We start from the raw sequence: 18,763 nt of genomic DNA on the forward strand, positions 1-18,763 counted from the left end.
ATTACACCCCCCTCCACCATCCCCCGATTAAACTTTTATACGGCAATTACAGGGATTAACAAACTTATTATTTTTAGTGGAAGGTTCAGACACCATTTGAGCATGTACTGGTCGACAAAATCGTAACGACGAGCGACGAGAGTTTGTCTATGTGAAGTAAAACATTGTGGAGATTGCAGAATAAGGAGTTACAAATGGATCTTTTCATAGACGGTAGTCGGTTAGAGTAATATAAGTGAGCCTACAACATCCTTAAGGGGGCTTCACTGTAAAAACAACAGTACCTCGGAGAAAGAGAACCACTGTCGACCCTTGTCACCACTGGTGAAGAGGAGGTTGGACAGGGGACTATATTGTAGTTGTAAACACGGTCATATATTCAGATAATTAAGGTCTCGAGGGACGTCTCACTGTTAAATAACNTCCTCACTGGTTAGAGAAAAAGCTTCTTATATTCGTTAGCATAGCTAGCTAACCAGATGCTAATAACAACAAAGTTATTGACTGTATGATCAGTATGACAGATGAACAGATCGCCCACTGGGCTTTCAACTAAAGACACAGCCACGCAAAAACTGCGGCATGTGTACAGCTCTTTATGGGTACTGCAATTTCTCAAGTGCCGGAGCGGCGTTCTGGCTTTCTGGTGCTCTCTGTCAAAACTGCACCCCTGTCAGACACGTTAGGCTCGTGTTGTGTTCAAGGACCCTGACCTTGGCCAGGAAAAACAGGCACTCGCCTGTTTAATTTTTTTGCGGTCTAGATTCCTTTAATTTTTTTCTTTTTTGCGTGTGTTTATAAATTACCTCGAGGGCCGTACCAAATGGTCTCGCGGGCCGTATACGGCCCGGAGGCCGGAGGTTCCCCACCCCTGCTTTATGTGGTATGTATGTAAATCATACAATTAGTTCCGTGTTTCTGCCTTAAAAAAATATGAATTTGATCAAACAAAAAAATAACTAGTTTTAAAATGTCTCTGCATGACATGAAAGACTGAAACAAGCATGCCAAAGAAAGCTACAAGAATGTATGAAGTGTGTTTTTTAACTTAAGTGCAGCAATAATTAAAGCAAATGAAGCGCACTAATCACGCAACACTGTCGATAAGTTGCATGCTCTTGCGCTGATCTCTAATTATCAGGGATCAATGGCAGCTCACAGTGACACGGAGACAAGAGATGAGGGCGTTTTAGAGAGACATACTGTAGGTGAGTAAAGTGTGGAAGAAACCGCACTACCTTAGCAGCTGGTGTGTACGAGGGTGGAGAGAGGAGACGTGACTGTGGGCTCTCTGCTGCCAATTACATCCTCCCACCTGCTCCCCCACCCTGCCACGAGCTGCTTTGGGCTGCATGCCTTGCACAGCGCCGGGCTCCGAGCACCACCTCTAACATGCTGCCCCTCGAGCTACCTGATTATAACGCTGCTGCTAATCAATATTCACAGGCTACGGGCATGGGAACCCCTCTTGAGCTGGGAGAGGCTGTGCACAACTCTGCTGTGGTTTAGTGCAGTACTATTCACAGAGTATCTTTAAGCCACTGTTTAAGATGAAGAAATAACACTAGTTGAGCTACTATAAAGACTTGTAATACCCTCTTTTATTTTACTTTTTTTATTGAGCTAACCTGTGGGGAACTGCCCAAAAGATGTAAAAGCATGCATGCAGTTGGTGTATAGTATCTCTTAGTTTTTTTATTAGAGCTGCATATGGTGGAGCGTATCATTGATTATTAAATTGCATAAAAGAGACATTTTTATTGAACTTACATAAAAGAGACTTTATTTGTTTTATTTATAATGTATTTAAATGTAAAGTATTTATGTGTCGGTTTTAAACGTATCTGACCAAGTGTGTCTGTTGAAATATTGAAGTGAGGAAGTTACCACCAACGTGCTGTTACACGAGAATTTAATGAATCATACAAAACAACTTTGGCAAAGAGGAAAACAGTGATGAGGAATTTGCTCTGTGATATTATAAGGTCATACCTCGATGTTCTTACTCGCGACATTCTTCACAACAGCAGGGAACAGCTCCGATGCATTTTTCCCTTTGGAAATTAGCTGAAAAAGAAATCAGACAATACAGAGTTGTATCCACCTTTCTTATCACAGATAGTAAACTGAACATATTTCAAAAGAATACATGTGAATCCCTAAGACTCACCCCAACAACCCTTTTCATGGCCTCCAGTTTGAGCGACTCCTTGTTGCTCTCCAACATCTCTTTAAGGTCTTCATTCCTTAGGAAAGAAAATAGTGTTATTTACACGTTTTATGGTCAAATTAGAAAAAGCCTCGTAAACACTGCTAGACGACTTGACTAATCAGCTTGAAGGGTCAGAGCTTGATCAAAGGTGCTGTGAAAGACACATATGTACAACATCTGTGTCAGCTCCGAAGATTACAGGGTTAACATGTGAGCCGTCACATTCGCTCCCATAGGCCAAACAATTATGTACATTATTTGCTCTTCAGGAGACTAACAGTAAATGAATAATCTAGCAATACACACAGATAACATTTCATCTTTGATTGCCACACAATAAACCTACCCCCACATGTTAAAAGCACCTAAAGAAAATCGAATCTACTTTAGCCAAAGACATTGCATAGTTGTCCACAACGCTAGCCACTAGCTGCTATTAGCTTTGCCAACTAGCTCATCTCATTTCTGCTAAAAGTCTCTTCAATCCGATCTGACGATGCTCATTATAGGCTAATGCTAACACACATTGTTACTGTGCAACACGGGTTGTTTGTTACACACAGAGGCCAAACACTTAGAGATAATGTCTAGTTACTGTGGCACTGACAGTCATTCACAAAAATAGTTATTCAGCTAAAACAAGAACAAGAGTTAACATTAAATGTAGCTATTGTTTTTATACAAATAGGTGAAAGAAAATAAATAAAGGATAGGTTTGTATTTCTTAGAATAAGATACTTAGAACTCAATAAAACTCTGGATAATAAAGTTAACTAACATGAACTTCAGAGAGAGCGCAGAAAACTGATTTGTTCTGGACATTTGACTGTATGCCTATTTTCAGTCAAAAATGAATGAATTAAGTCACATCTTTCCTAAAATACTCTGAAACTGAATAGAAGCATACATCCCACCTTCCATTTTCCTTTGTCTCTGAAACGGACATAACAAAGTCCATTTAGTAAGAATGCAACAACATACAACATCCTTTAATTGAAGCTAAAAACACAGATGTCTCTGTCACAGGGCTGTGGTTGTACAGTACCCGGCTTTGTGTGTCTCCTTGATGCTAATCTTGCTGTGTGTGAGTGCCTGCTCTTCCTGACTGGGCTCAGGCTTCAGAGTGAGCTGTAGGTTCTCAGCCGACACCAGCGCCATCCTCATGGCTCCCACTGCCTCCGAGCGCAGAGAAGAGAAACCAACATCCATGCCGGCTTTCCTCCACGGCAGTCACTGGAGTCCACTCAACAACCAGCCCTCGCTGTGTGTGTGTGTGTGCTGTCTAAAAGAATAGAGTCCACACAAGTTGCACAACTGACTGTATTTCAAGTAACTGAAGAGTGAAACGGATCTGTGGTAATTACTTTCCTTCAGGCTGTGTGCCCTGGCTTTATTTACAGTTGTCTTCTTGACTCGTTCTTGTTCATAACTGTCAAAGCTGGGGAGAGTGGAGAGACGGCTCAGGCTCCACTGGCTTTGTGCCTGTCATTCACTTCTCCCTTCCTCTTCTCATGGGCAAAAAAAGTCACAAGATGCCCCGTCAGCTCCGCTAATGGCAAGTCATGCTTGAGGGTAGTGCCTGCTAACTTGGGAAAGATCTCTTTCCTTCTGCTGTAGTCCACGTTTCTTCTGAAGTTACCTGCTGGTAAGCTGGGGTCCACTCTCACCTGCTCTCTGCCTGTGCGTGTCTCTCTCTCTGTGGGACTGTGGTCACTTCCCTTCAGGGGAAAAGGAGGGCCTTATCTACACTGGTGGGTAAACAGAGCTACTTTTCATCACCTCCACTGCACAATAGTCAACTTTAGCCCGACACCGCTGAGTGCACATACAATACGCTGCCAACAGGACAGGCCTTCATGAAAGATAACAGCACCGAGCTGAATGTCAGGAAATACCCTTTAAGATTTGAAAGGTTCAGAAGGTACTTTACTCTCTCTGGGAGAAACTGACGGACCAACAACCCCAGTCACTTTTACAAGCTAATAGAATGATCACTTTTTCACTTCTTACTTTTGTAAAAAGATTTTTGCTTCCCGAATAATTGTTCACATTCATTTATGACGTTACCATTGATCTCGACCATGAATTGAATTGGCCAAATAAATAATAAAACAACTAATAACTTTAAGGGAACTTTATCAGGCTATATTTAACTAACAATGACTTAAAACGGGGCAGAGAAAATGTATGTTCTGAACCTTTGCATGTGTTCCTCTATTCATGTAGAAAGAAAATATGAACTTAATAAATGTTTTTACTATATTAAGCCTAAACTAAAATAGAAACAATTAACCCCCCCCCCCCACTACCCCTACCAATTTCCTTTTCACAGTGACAATCTGTAACAGACAAAACAATCTCAACACAGGGTCCATTTAGTAGCTGTAGCAAATGTGGTTAGTATAGTAAGTATCTTTCTTGACAATGGTCACAGTAGTTGACAAAACAAACAGACTCTTTGCAACTTTTGATTAAATCAACACTAGCAGATATAGCATCTGAAAAAAGACAAAAGGTCCTCACGGTAGAAGAGCTTTACAATTAAATAAGGCGTATAGATGGTAGAAAACCAAAATAAAACTCAAAAATAAAAAAACTGTATGCTTACATTATGTGGAAAAAAGCATATGTTACACTGAAAAATATCGATATTGTCGTGTTTCTTGGTAGAAATATGTATTGTTAAGAGGAAAATTAGTGCTAGATGTGCCCTGATCAGCACATTATTAACAGCTAATAACTTTTCTGAAAATAAAGGGAAAGATCCAAAATCTTAATTTTAAACGTAGGTCAAAAATGTATAATTTAAACATTTATACAACCAAACCACTTGCCCGCAGCGAAATCTCTCTTTAGTCAGAGATAATAAATAAGTCACATGTATTTGTGCCGGGCTAAAACCTTTCATAGAGCCTTTAGTCAATGAGAAGAGGACTATAACACTACAGGAATGCTGCTGTTGCCCCCCCACCCCCCACATGTGACAAACATTCAGGAATTTCAAATAACTTGATTTAACATTAGCAGAACGACTCATGGGGCTAACTTGAATTGACAAATATGCAACATACAGGCTGAGTAAGACAAAGCCTGCGTACTACACTTATGTGGACACAGCTTAGGATGCACAGGCTTAGGTCAGACAGACACACACATGCTTAGGTCAGACAGACACACACAGGCTTAGGTCAGACAGACACACAGACAAAAGCATCATTCATGCATCTTCTGCTCTTCCCAGTTCGGCCTATAATATGCAGGCGAACTTATGACCTAGCCTTGCCTAAGTGAGTAGATCTATGGTCATGTGAGACAGCTTAGAGGTTCACTTAAGCACACTAAGCAACATGTGGCAAGAGAATGTCATTCAAAAAGACATTAATGATGGGTCAAATCCTGAATGCTGAAGAGAATACGCAAACAACTGTTCTGATGGCTTAAGGTTAGTTACAGCATTTCTTGTTGGGATCAACAAATTAAAGCTCATACTGACAGCTAAAAACAAGAGGACTGGGCAGCGTAATTCTACAACTGTCAGGCTGTTGCCGTGTGAAGCTTCTCATTCACCCATAGAGGATTAAATCAGAGGGTCTAAGCTGCAGGAAAAACGTCTTAACAATCAAATAGAAACCTTTACATATACAGTCTATGATAGAAACCAAGGTTCCATTGATGTTTGGCTGCCCTCTAGTGGTAGGTTTCTGAGATACAACTCAAAACAAGCTGACAATCCATTTTCACTTTTATACAAGAGGAAGGTTACTTATATGTAGAAAGTTACTGTGAGTCTGAGACGTGAAGTTAAAACCGAAACTAGGAAACTTCTTTCCCAAAGTCTTTCTAAAGAGTGTAATACTGTCACCTGGAAATAAAACAGACATCCATGGGCACCTGCATAGCTATCAGAAACTGATTTGGTGTATTATGTCCAAAAAGGTCAAATAAATTCTAGTAGCAAACAGTCTGAATATGTACATTTAGGTACAGACCATTTACCAGTTTCCTGAAAGTATCCCAAACCGTTCAAGTTAATAAAGCACAAAGTGTGACTTGGCAAAGCTATCAAACAGGTGGTTTACAGAATCACAACTCAAACAGGCAACACTATTCAAGTTCAACTGCAATGCCTTTTTTCTCCTCTAAACAGAAAGCAGACTTAAGTGTTTTAGTATCCTTTCCATATGTTATCTACATGTTGGCACATGCTATGCTTATACAGTGCAGAATGGTTTTAGTTATAGGATGTTTTAAAAATATTGATGGGTACAAATTCAATTTGATTGTCAATATGTGGATTGTGTGTCCATTTATTAACACTGTACACTAGTGTAAGTCATTCCGAGAAGCCTTAATTATATTTTGAAGAAAATCTGTACACATTTGATGAAACACTGTGTAATGATGAAAGACTGGTTAAATGTGTTTTCTGAAGCTTATCATGAAGACTAGTCGTTGTTGTTTAAATGAGGTTATACCTTTTACAATATATATTTTTTCCAAGTCCACTCATTACTGCAAATTGTACCATTTTTTTTGTGTGTGTATACCAGGGTACTCCACACATTAATTTACATGTCATACTTTGAGAACATATTGCTGATAATACATACATTCAGCTCTTGCACTTCAATGAAATGTATGGGTTTTAAAGATGTTTTTACCAGTTTTACAAGATAACCCGAGTTGTTTACTTGGTGGTATTTCACAGTGTGGTATTAGTAATTCTACTTAAGTCAATAACCTGAAAACTTTCCTCCACAAGTGGTCAAAGTAAGCAAAGCAGTAGGGACGAAAACCCCCGAAAGCCATATAAAAATGATGTATTTGTCACATGTAACAGTGCCATGGCATAAAGTCGGTCGCCATCACTGCCTAGCTTGTTGATGATGCTGGGGGCTACTTTTCAAGACAGCTACACAGGGAGTTAGCATCACAAAATTCACTACAACCGTCTAACTTTACCACAAAATGACACTATTGACAGCACAAAGAACACATGTTAAGCTATCTTACTTTTTAAAGTCAGAGCTGAAGAGTCCAAAGGCAGCTCCGCCGGTACTGGAGGAGTTCTCCTGCCCCGCTTCCACCGCAGCCTCCGCTCCTCCTTGGTCATTGTACAAGGCGATCGTCGACATGCTCAGCGTTGAAACAAGACTTGCCTCGATAACTAAATGCGAATTCGGCTTTTAAAACTGCACATTAACGTACGAAAGTGTAAGTGTTACGTAGCACAAAAAGTTCCTGCAGAGGAAAACTTCTCCGAGATTCCCCTCAACTTTTTTTTACACGCAGTAGCGGAAGTGTGAGCTGGACAAGTTGGTGTCACATGACAGGGCTGCAAAGACCACATAGATCTAGAATATCTAGAAACAACAGTTAACTGTTACCGGTTTAATTCCCAGAGCGGCTGTCACTGCTATCTCATTTAGAATGTATAGATCTATGTGAAATAACGCCCCCGTTGACAAGGCAACAACGGCACCATAGTTCTTATCAGATGTGAATATTTTGCGTACTTGTCTTACGTACTTAACGTAAAGTAACCTGCTGCCCATGCCTCTTTTTTAGAAAAGTTAAGTAAAAGTAGAAACACTTAAGTGTAAAAATAAAGTTACTAGGTAAATGTACTTACTTCCTGTACATTGGTAGAATTGCACATTTGTAATACTTCTTCTTTGCCTCCAAAGGGGACATTTTGTAATTGTATTGTCAAGAGGCGTCAAGTAAATTGAGCTCTACTCCTGATTATAAAGCATGAGGCCACAAGTGCAGAAAAGGATTGATTATGTGTGTATAAGAAATCAGATTACAAAGGATTAAGCATTGGTCGTTTGGAATTAGTATGATTGGTTTTATTATGTAAGGATTAATAAATGTGATGTGTTTACTGAATCGAAATAGTTGTGGAAAAGTACAAGAATGGGATGTTCAGTATTGTACAGATATTCATAACCTCGTTGACCTTCTATATATACTCACACTCTGAAATGGGCACAATGATTACTTTTACTTTTTGTGGGCAATTTGAATTGTTTTTTATTCAAATATTGCTGTACTTATGCCTCAGTTACATTTTTTATGTAGTGTGTTAACTTGTAACATATTACTTATATTGTTTGGTTACTTCGAACTTATCAAGAAACGAATTCCCACTATATACAAATAGTATGCCTATTTTTCTTTTATAGAACTTAATTGGACAAAGGCTTGAACAAACAACATTTCTTTCAGAGTCTTCAAAGAAAAAAATAGGCAAGTTAGTGCATACAGAAGTCAATAATAAACATTACAAAAATGGAGGGCTAGGGCTTTTTACATAAATCATATTTTTCTAATTGCGTTCAACAGTTTAATTGCATTTTAATTTGAGGGGTTTAAAACAATTAACAAACTCATACACACAAATAAAACATGTGACCTGACGCTTCTTCACTTCCGTATACGTCAGTATTGTATCACATGTGATCCGCTGCTGGTGACCAATCCCATCCAGCCTGATAGTATCTCTGGACTGAGTCAACACTTCACCTCCGACCATCTGTCATCTCTTGCGTCTACCTCAAAACGAGTTGGTATTTTGGAAGCAGTTTGCTCGGATTTATACACTGTATATATAATTATTAAGTCTTAAAAAGACTGAAACCATCCTGGTTGGATAATGTCAGGAGGATTCGACAGCAACCCGTTCGCGGACCCGGAGATCAGCAACCCATTCCAGGTAACGTTAGCTAGCTACGTTAGCGCCATTAGCATTAGCTTGTGCACTATTTCACATTAATAACAACGTTACACAGCCTGGCAAATCAGACACGGGTTGCTCAGTGCTATGCAGCTGTGATAAAGCTACTTGTGTTTAAAACAAGTAATAGCAGTGATTAGCAAAACGTTTTTAATTCACTTGTCAAGCTTAAATTACACTCTGTCACTTAGTATAGCTCACTTCGGTGTGACATAACACGTTAATGAACCAGGCAATGTTTTGTTAGCAAGCTTGATGTCTAGTGATAGCCTTATTTGTGTCTAGTGATAGCCTTATTTGTGACTTATTTGGTGTATTATTCTTTGTGATATATACAACTATCCACCGTCTTTACACCTTCCCTTCCATAGTACTTTACATTTAAAAGCACTATCTGTTAAACACTTATATGCTGTTCAAAGGTTCCTGTAACCATGCATATTTGATTTGATGGGCATCTAGGTTGATTTTCCATCGCGTTAGATACCCTTAATGGATTTTCTATACCAAACGACATGTGCTAATAATAACTCAAAGCGAGGGGAAGGATTTGATGGGATGCTTTTGCATAGAAACCATTTAAAAGGCTACTATAACAGGGTTTTGGTGATTTGACAGTCAAATATAGAGATATAAATTAGGTCAGTAACTATATTTTTTCAATGCAAGGTTTCCATTATGCTTTCAACTTTATTTAGACGTCCAACGAATGGACAGCCTTGTGTGAACAGTGTCTTGTAATGTGAAAGCATCATGTGCTCTTTAGCCCTTCAGTGCCTCCCTCCATCAGCAGGCGTGTAAAGGTGTTCTCATCATTGGCATTGGCAGTACAGTTACTATTCGGCATTTCATTAGAGATGAAAAGGTTATGTGATTAATTGATAAACCAAGCAAATATTCGGATAAATGACACATTTTGAGCAGAAATACCAATACTCCCCTGCTTCCAGCTACTTAAGCATAAATAGTTGTTGTTTCTTATTCTTTCGTGTCTTTCTTTCATTTTTTTTAATGGATTAACAAGCATTAATTAAAATGTAACATGTCCAAGATAATAGAGCAGGGTTTAAGCACTGTTGGTCGGACAAATCGGGACATCAAATGACTGCTCCCTGTGTTTTAGTATAATGTGATTGGTATTTTCCACTAATGCACAGGTTATTTTGAAGACTAGCAGTAAAAAAAAAAAACTACAATTATTTGCAGATCTATTGTTTTAGATTAACATGTCAACAAAAATAAAACCAGAACAAATTTGAATGAAGAAATAAAAATTGGCTAAAACATTATGGATATTCCTACACATACTATGAGTCCTACATGGCTACAGTAAATGATTGTTCTCATTCTAAAAAGTCATTTTCAAATCTTGCTCTTTCAGTGTATGAAAGTAAAAGGTGCTGATGGCACAGTTTGACCGCACAGACGCATGAAAAGTGAATTATTCATGGAGCTTCATTAACATACTGACATGACTAGTGAACCCCTGCTGCTCTGCCAATTTCCTGTCATTTATTGGCTGTCTTTTTTTGTGCCTGAGGAAAAATGAAGCTTTGTTCCCTGCTCTTGAGCTATCTTCAATACTTCATGAAATCATATGGTGCTGTCATGGCGACATGTGGTGCAAGGATCCCCGCTGGCAGCTACATTTCATCACTCCCAGTTATGCATAGATTGTTCATTTGGATTTGGCCTATTCATCTGAATGTAGGCTTATTAAAAGCATTAAGCTCTCATGTCATAGAAGGAAGCTTAGATTTCACATTGTGCCAGGCTAAACAGCTTAATAAAATGTCGTACAGAGCATGGACTCCAACTGGTTTTCATCCTGTTGACCCAGCAGTGTGTTACGTACAAGATACCATACAGCAGGCATCGTGTTCGATAATGTGTCATCAGCTCGTGGGACTTTTGCAGCGAATGCATCACAAAATCTGTTTTATTTCCAACTACATTAGGATCATGAAAGGTAACATTTGGTTCATTATTAGGTGTCAGGAAATACATCTTTCTTAAATTATACAGTAAGATCTGCATCAGGTGAATTATCTTATTTTCCCCCTTTCCCAACTTTAGATTTCAAAATGAACACTGTGAATATGCATGTGTTTCCTTGGCTGTGCAATAGGGCGACATTAAACTTTAAACGCAACATACCCTCAAATATTTATGACCCCGGTCTGGTGACAAGTTGCAGCGTGTGCGTGCTGCGTGCGTGCGTGTGCGTGCGTGTGTGTGCGTGTGTGTGTCTGAGGCAGCAGAAAAGATGCTCCCAGAAACGTAAGAGTCAGGGAGACAGGGAGAGCACCGCGCTGAGACTGCATAGGGAAGTACTGCAGGAATACGCAGATTGGATGGTAATCTTCAGCAGCTATTTGAATGAAAGCAGAGTGTGACTGACAGCAGCTGATGGTAAGCTTATAATAAGAAACGTGTGATAAACTGATGCCTGCAGGAACAGACTTTAACATGCAAATGGAGGCAGAATATTCTAAACTATGTACATGTATTTAAAGTGTGTGGTTACTGGCCATTGGTAGTTGAATACACCCTATAAGCAAACATTGTCTCACTCCAGTGTCACCCTTTAAAAGGCTTCTGCTTAATGTTTAAGCTTGATCCTCCATTTCACTTTGTGTTTGCATAGTACATAGTAAAACTGTTACTCACCAAATGTTGTGAACAAGGTTGTTTGAATTTGCTTGTCTTGCAAATCCAGAATGTGCCTAAAATGATCGGGAAGTGTTTTTGTGCAGAGCGCAGCATAGTCAAAAAAATAGTCTTTTTTTATGTATGTCTTTTGGAGCTGGAACACCCAGGACTATTTATAGAAGTCTTCTCGGGAAAATTATTGGAATCATCCTGCCAGTATTGAATTATAGGCCCGTTGCATTTTGAATAAAGAGGGTTGTTTGGCCTTTGACAGAATAATGGAGGGGATTTATACTCACATGAGCTCAGACATTTCCACTCTTCTCCTTGATAAAGCACAAGGATAGACTTGAAAAAATGACTATTTTCATACCAAAACTATTCATAACATTTGAGTTATTTACCCCCTCATTTTTATGTTTTCTTCTACGATTTATGTTTATATCTTTTGTATTTTTAAAGGATCCATCAGTGACACAAGTACGACAGGCTGCTCCTCCGGGGCTGGAGGAGTACAATCCCTTCACAGATGGCAAACCAGTGAGTACCTAAAAAAGATCCAGGATAATATAATGGTCGCTGATGCCAAACAATTTTGTTAAATGGGAAATAACACAAGTATTCTAAGTAACTTCCAGCAGTGGACAATTATCAAAGAGTAAGAATCACGCACAATTGTCGGAGAGCTTTATAACTGTATTTTATTACATTACATGTTACATGTTAGATGCTTTTATCCAAAGAGACTTACATACTCAATACTGTGGACAATCCCCACAGGAGCAACTTGGGGTGAAGTGTCTCAGGGACAAAACGACATGCTGACTGCAGTGGGGTTTGAACCTGTGCTCCCCTGATCCCAACACCAACGCACTATTCCACTGCGCCACACGCCTCCCTAAATGAAATGTAGACGTTTTTTCTGACTTTCCCTGAAATTCTGCATTTTTTCCTTTTAAAATATTTGATATTTTTTACCCTTCAGTCCCCTAAAAGTGATTTAAATGAATTGATCTAAGAGGTTTTATGAGAGAAAAGCAGCCTTTGGTTGACACGCTCACAATTGATCAACTTTAGTGGTTTTAATTATAATTGAACTGTGAGCCTGTTGCAGTAGGTTACATACTGCGGAGGCTACTCTCTTTTGTTTTGTGCCATATCATTCTCATTTCAATTCTTGTTACATCCACATTCATTTAAATGAATCTATTTTTCCTCCGCAGACACCTGGGGGTGTGGCGCCCAAGACTGCAGCCCCCACCCTCAACACGCAACCCGCCATCATGAAGCCCACAGAGGAGCCTCCAGCCTACTCACAGTCACAGGTGACACTGACCACACCTGGTGTAGAAAAGCATGTGTATCCTAAACATGACATGTGATGCACTTTTCCTCATCATTGTCACAATAGGAAGCCATCTAGCTACAGTAGTGAACACATTCATTCAGAATGATAATGATGGAGGATTGGGATGAACAGATGCAGGGAAGATGTTGGTACAATAAACAACAAATAATTGTAAAGTAATATATTCCAATGCAGACCATAGCTAAAATGAATCGACAAGTACCTGAGTTGGTTTTTAATACATCCACTTCTTAAAAAAGGCATCTTTTAAGTTTCTTCATCAAGATCCTATTAATTGGAAACCTAAATGCATACCAGAAACAACATATACAACCACTTTCTCCTCTAAATGTAACAGTTTTCCTTATTTAATGGCTTAAAATTGAACTCACAGGTACTGTAGGTATATCACACACTCCTAAACATGGATGAATAGAATGTAAAATAACACAGAACATATAAATAATCTAAAAACGAATTAGCTTTGAATCATTACAAAAATACTCACTGGTGTGGCATGGTGTCAGACAAAGAAACAAATGCACAGGAGTAGGGATGGGTATCGTTAAGGTTTTAACGGTACTACTACTTTTATCGATACCGCTTATCGATCCGGTCTTTTAACGGTACTCTTATCGGTTCTTTTGGAGAAAAAAACTAAACAAATTGTGAACAAAATTAACATTGCTTTTTATTTAAATGAAATAAATAATATTTCACATCAAAAGAAACAAGTGTTTTAACAAATCGTATTAAATAATGTGATGACAGAACTGTAAACAGAATAGCTGAAACTTTAACAGAATAAATAACTCAGTTACCTCCAATCATTAACCCATGTTTGTATAATGTAGTTAACTCTGTGTGTTGCTGCTAGCATACATAACACCTGACGTGGAAACGTTACTCGTGGATGGGGCTACAGAGCTGCTAGAAAGACAGTCGAACCCGGTGCATTCCTCCGTCTGAATGTGGAGCACTTTTGCTAAATGTTTAGACAAATAGCTCGTGTTACCGCCCTCACATGCTAAACTCTTATTGAACTTTTGGCAACGAGCATTGTCCACATCGAGACGGGTAAAGTTTAACCACACCTCGGAGCGCGTTCTCTCCGCCATCTCCGCAGTGTGTTGCTGCATGTAGCAGCTGTCTGTGTGTAAACTGCCCCGCCCCCTCGCACACAGACGGGGGAGAGAGATCTCTTGTCTGGATTGGAAAGATCGAAAATACTAAAAATAATCATAGACGCATTTTGCAGTCTTTTTGCATATTAGAAACGGAGTTGGCGACACTAAAACTGCAATATAATGTTTGTGTAGCAATAATAAAAAATGAGATATATATTTTAGATCTCTCCAGTACCGATAAAAAGACCGATAACGTCGGAGCTTAACGGTACCACGGTCTTTAATAATTCAGCCCCGGGGCTCGGTACGCATCCCTACACAGGAGTGGCAGCATGGCCTCAGTCAAAGGGTTCAAACCGATCACACCCAGCCCTTAAATAACCTCCCATCTCTAAACTCCTCCCCTTTGCATCGACAGGTGAGTCTCCACCCAATCGTGGTTTCACAGAGGTGATTTATGACACCCTGATCTCAAAAACTGTAATTTCTTCAACTTTATTACTTGTTACTTGTTCCCTTGAGAAATTGTAGATTTTACAGACACATCTTTATATTCTCCATATCAGCATGCAGAATATAATAGTAGGTGTATTAGGTTAGTCCTGTATCACCAGCAGAGACTTGTATTGAAGACAGAAAATACATAACATGACAGCATGCTGCGTTTGCACACAGAAAAGCATCTCCACAGGAGGCTGTTTCTGTCTGTGACTGAGCTTTGTAGCTGCTATAGGAACCACAGAGTCGGAGAGAAAGCAGGCAGGCGGAGGAAATAACTTTTGATGGTGCATCTCATTTGCCGGCAGCCTCCTGGGAAACAAGTTGTTGTGATGTCTTTTCCTCCTGCTGGTGCTTCCCCTGTAGAGAATTGGATTTATTCCAAAAGTAGAAACAGAGCTGAAGAAACATATTTCTGTACTTGTCTCAGTGTGTTGACATCTGTTTTGTGTGTGTGTGTGTTTGTGTAGGAGCAGTCGGGAGCAGCTGCTGAGCTGTTGAGGAGGCAGGAGGAACTGGAGAGGAAGGCTGCGGAGCTGGACCGCAGGGAGAGAGAGATGCAGTCGCTCAGCGTTTCAGGAGGTCAGCAGCAGGGACATGTTCCTCAATCTAAACAGGCTCAAAATGACCTTTCCCTACTACAGGTCCAGGTGCAGCTTTTCCTGCATTTGAGACCAGAGTGTGATCTGTGTTATTCTGCTAAACATTTACTGAATACATACACTTGACGCACATGACATAGATGAGAAGATCACTACCACTCCCATGTTTGTAAGGTAAATATGAAGATGGACAAAATAGAAGATTAGCATAAAGACTGTGTACAGGGAGAAAAAGACAACATGGGTCAATACAAAGGTAAACAAAGAAGCACGTGTAAATGTTACAAATTATTTTGTAACCTACCTGCAGTGACTTAAGTCTTTTTTCACCATGGGACTGCAAGGCAACCAGCAGAGACTCCATGCAGACACTGCACCTGTCAAATAAATGGCATTAATAGTAGTGATAAAAAAGAAAATACCCGAAAAAAAACGTAGTAATAATAAGTTTTAATAGTAATAGTGACATAAGTCGAATTCAGAGGTCTACCTTGGGACTAGCTGTTTATACACACTTAAGTCAAGTTGCACTCTAGCTGCGTCTCACTTCTCTTATTTTTCATTTCCTCGCTCCTCGGTCTCACCGGAAGTTGATTTGTCTGCGCCATCTTGAGTAGCGTCCCAATGGCCTTATTTGTGCCGGAGGGTCGAGGAGCGATAATGGAGGAGCTATAATCGAGGAACCACCAGACCATCCTTCGATGAAATCCTCAGACACTCGCCCCGCCCCCTTACTGTGTATCGCTCACTGATTGGACGATGCAGTGCATGCACTGTTCTGATGCTTCTTGACATGAGAGCAGTTTCCCAGCGGAGTGAAGAAAATACATGAACCTCACGGGAGTCACTCCTCAGTTTATATCGTGTTTTGTTTCAATGAATGTATCATTTAGTTACAAATATGTGATATATCTGAACAACAAAGTGCTCAAAAATCATTTTATTCATTTTTTGGAAACATTTTCATGATCGCTTTTTTCGTTTTACATTTTCATTTATTGTCATTTCCATTCAGTCAGTCATTAAGTGCTATTTAAAATGTTAATTTGCTACATATCCAAACAAACAAACAAACAAACAAAGTGTGCAATCCAATGAATGTTAATCTAACTGGGTTTTGATAGATAACATATCTCTTTTTCTTCTCTCAATTATTTTATTTATTTTGTGCACTCTAATCAATATTAATCAAACTATTGTTCGTTTATACATTTTAAGAATGGCGTTTATCTTTTTTGAGAATTAGTTCTTATTTTATTTTATTTATTTGGGTCTACAACAGATGATACAAATGTTTGTGTCAGTAAATGTGTAGTAGAGAGCTGGCTGCTGTCAGACGATCAGTTGTGCAGCGTCATCACAAACGGACGTCGCTTCACGTGACGCTCCGGAGGAAAGGACGTCCCATTGCTCTTAAAACTCATTACCCTGCTTCTCGTGGTTTCTTTGCATCTCTCCATGCTTCCCTGGAGGGAGGGACTAGTCACAGGGAAACGACGCAAGTGAGGGACGCAAGGAATCCATTTAACCGAAGTGAGATGCAGCCTATGTATCCCTGCAGAAAAAGCACATATAATATATAATAAGCATATTTCCAAAAGGTGTAAACATTCATGCAGATTCTCAAAGCTTCTCTACAGATCCCTGTCCATATGTCTACTGTTGAGCTTCTAAGACTACCCAGGAATCTAGGCAGGAAACAAGAGAATATATTGACTGTTAATGCAGCAGAGTTACTGTACATTCAGGCTATTACTGATTAGTTGTCCTTTCAGTGTAGAACATGAGCCTACATTTATTTTTGTCTTCTCTTGTCCTGCAGGCAGGAAAAACAACTGGCCCCCCCTCCCAGAGAAGTTCCCTGTGGGGCCCTGTTTCTACCAAGACATTACAGTGGACATCCCTGTGGAGTTCCAGAAGACCGTCAAGATCATGTACTACCTCTGGATGTGTGAGTAGCTTTCTTTCAATACTTTATTTAATCAAATGTTGTTCAGTAATACTTAGAATGTCTGCGCTGCTGCATTTTAATGAAAATGAAGAAATAGAATCAACCCGTAAAAGATGTACCCAAAATAATCAGCTTAGTCATCGAGCACTCAAACAATTAGTTAAACCTTCCCCTAGGACCTGTTGCTTTTCTCTGTCTCATGTGATGATAAAGTCCATATATTTGGCTGTTTGTACTTTGGATAAGATCATCTAATTGAAACATACAGTGGGGCAAAAAAGTATTTAGTCAGCCACCAATTGTGCAAGTTCTCCCTCCCTCTTTTCATCCTTGGTATACCTCAACTATGAGAGACAAAATGAGAAAAAAAAAAAGCCAGAAAATCACATTGCCTGATTTTTAAAGTATTTATTTGCATTCTGGCTTTTTTTTTTTCTCATTTTGTCTCTCATAGTTGAGGTATACCAAGGATGAAAAGAGGNGACCTTGAAATGCTTCTTACGAAGCCACTCCTTCGTTGCCCGGGCGGTGTGTTTGGGATCATTGTCATGCTGAAAGACCCAGCCACGTTTCATCTTCAATGCCCTTGCTGATGGAAGGAGGTTGTCACTCAAAATCTCACGATACATGGCCCCATTCATTCTTTCCTTTACACGGATCAGTCGTCCTGGTCCCTTTGCAGAAAAACAGCCCCAAAGCATGATGTTTCCACCCCCATGTTTCACAGTAGGTATGGTGTTCTTTGGAGGCAACTCAGCATTCTTTCTCCTCCAAACACGTCTAGTTGAGTTTTTACCAAAAAGTTCTATTTTGGTTTCATCTGACCATATGACATTCTCCCAATCCTCTTCTGGGATCATCTAAATGCTCTCTAGCAAACTTCAGACGGGCCTGGACATGTACTGGCTTAAGCAGGGGGACACGTCTGGCACTGCAGGATTTGAGTCCCTGACGGCGTAGTGTGTTACTGATGGTAGCCTTTGTTACTTTGGTCCTAGCTCTCTGCAGGTCATTGACTAGGTCCTCCCGTGTGGTTCTGGGATTTTTGCTCACCGTTCTTGTGATCATTTTGACCCCACGGGGTGAGATCTTGCGTGGAGCCCCAGATCGAGGGAGATTATCAGTGGTCTTGTATGTCTTCCATTTTCTAATAATTGCTCCCACAGTTGATTTCTTCACACCAAGCTGCTTACCTATTGCAGATTCAGTCTTCCCAGTCTGGTGCAGGTCTACAATTTAGTTTCTGGTGTCCTTTGACAGCTCTTTGGTCTTGGCCATAGTGGAGTTTGGAGTGTGACTGTTTGAGGTTGTGGACAGGTGTCTTTTATACTGATAACGAGTTCAAACAGGTGCCATTAATACAGTTAACAAGTGGAGGACAGAGGAGGCTCTTAAAGAAGAAGTTACAGGTCTGTGAGAGCCAGAAATCTTGTTTGTTTGTAGGTGACCAAATACTTATTTTACACCATAATTTGCAAATAAATACTTTAAAAATCAGGCAATGTGATTTTCTGGCTTTTTTTTTTTCTCATTTTGTCTCTCATAGTTGAGGTATACCAAGGATGAACATTACAGGCCTCTCATCTTTTTAAGTGGGAGAACTTGCACAATTGGTGGCTGACTAAATACTTTTT

The 18,763-nt window shown here is 39.7% G+C and overlaps 2 protein-coding genes across 3 annotated transcripts in view; one reads left to right on the plus strand and one right to left on the minus strand.

The window, feature by feature from the left end:
- ap3b1a (adaptor related protein complex 3 subunit beta 1a) overlaps positions 1-7,511 on the minus strand; it is a 58,138-nt gene extending 50,627 nt beyond the window's left edge. The window contains exons 1-3 of the mRNA XM_010796197.1: positions 7,226-7,511; positions 2,171-2,246; positions 1,993-2,067 (exon numbers count right to left, since the gene is read on the minus strand). Coding sequence (XP_010794499.1) covers positions 1,993-2,067; positions 2,171-2,246; positions 7,226-7,347 — 273 coding nt within the window. The 5' untranslated portion in view covers positions 7,348-7,511. The remainder of the gene's footprint in view (positions 1-1,992; positions 2,068-2,170; positions 2,247-7,225) is intronic.
- A 1,193-nt stretch (positions 7,512-8,704) lies between these two features.
- LOC104966875 (secretory carrier-associated membrane protein 1) overlaps positions 8,705-18,763 on the plus strand; it is a 397,416-nt gene continuing 387,357 nt past the window's right edge. For both annotated transcript variants that reach the window (XR_800690.1, XM_010796196.1), the window contains exons 1-5: positions 8,705-8,930; positions 12,066-12,143; positions 12,827-12,928; positions 15,047-15,158; positions 17,001-17,129. Coding sequence is in view for 1 of the 2 variants with exons in the window: in XM_010796196.1 (XP_010794498.1) it covers positions 8,871-8,930; positions 12,066-12,143; positions 12,827-12,928; positions 15,047-15,158; positions 17,001-17,129 (481 nt within the window). In the remaining variant the exon portion in view is untranslated. The remainder of the gene's footprint in view (positions 8,931-12,065; positions 12,144-12,826; positions 12,929-15,046; positions 15,159-17,000; positions 17,130-18,763) is intronic.

The sequence above is a fragment of the Notothenia coriiceps genome, unplaced genomic scaffold (assembly GCF_000735185.1).
Source record: "Notothenia coriiceps isolate Sejong01 unplaced genomic scaffold, NC01 NC01_scaffold00037250, whole genome shotgun sequence".
Taxonomy (NCBI): Eukaryota; Metazoa; Chordata; class Actinopteri; order Perciformes; family Nototheniidae; genus Notothenia; species Notothenia coriiceps.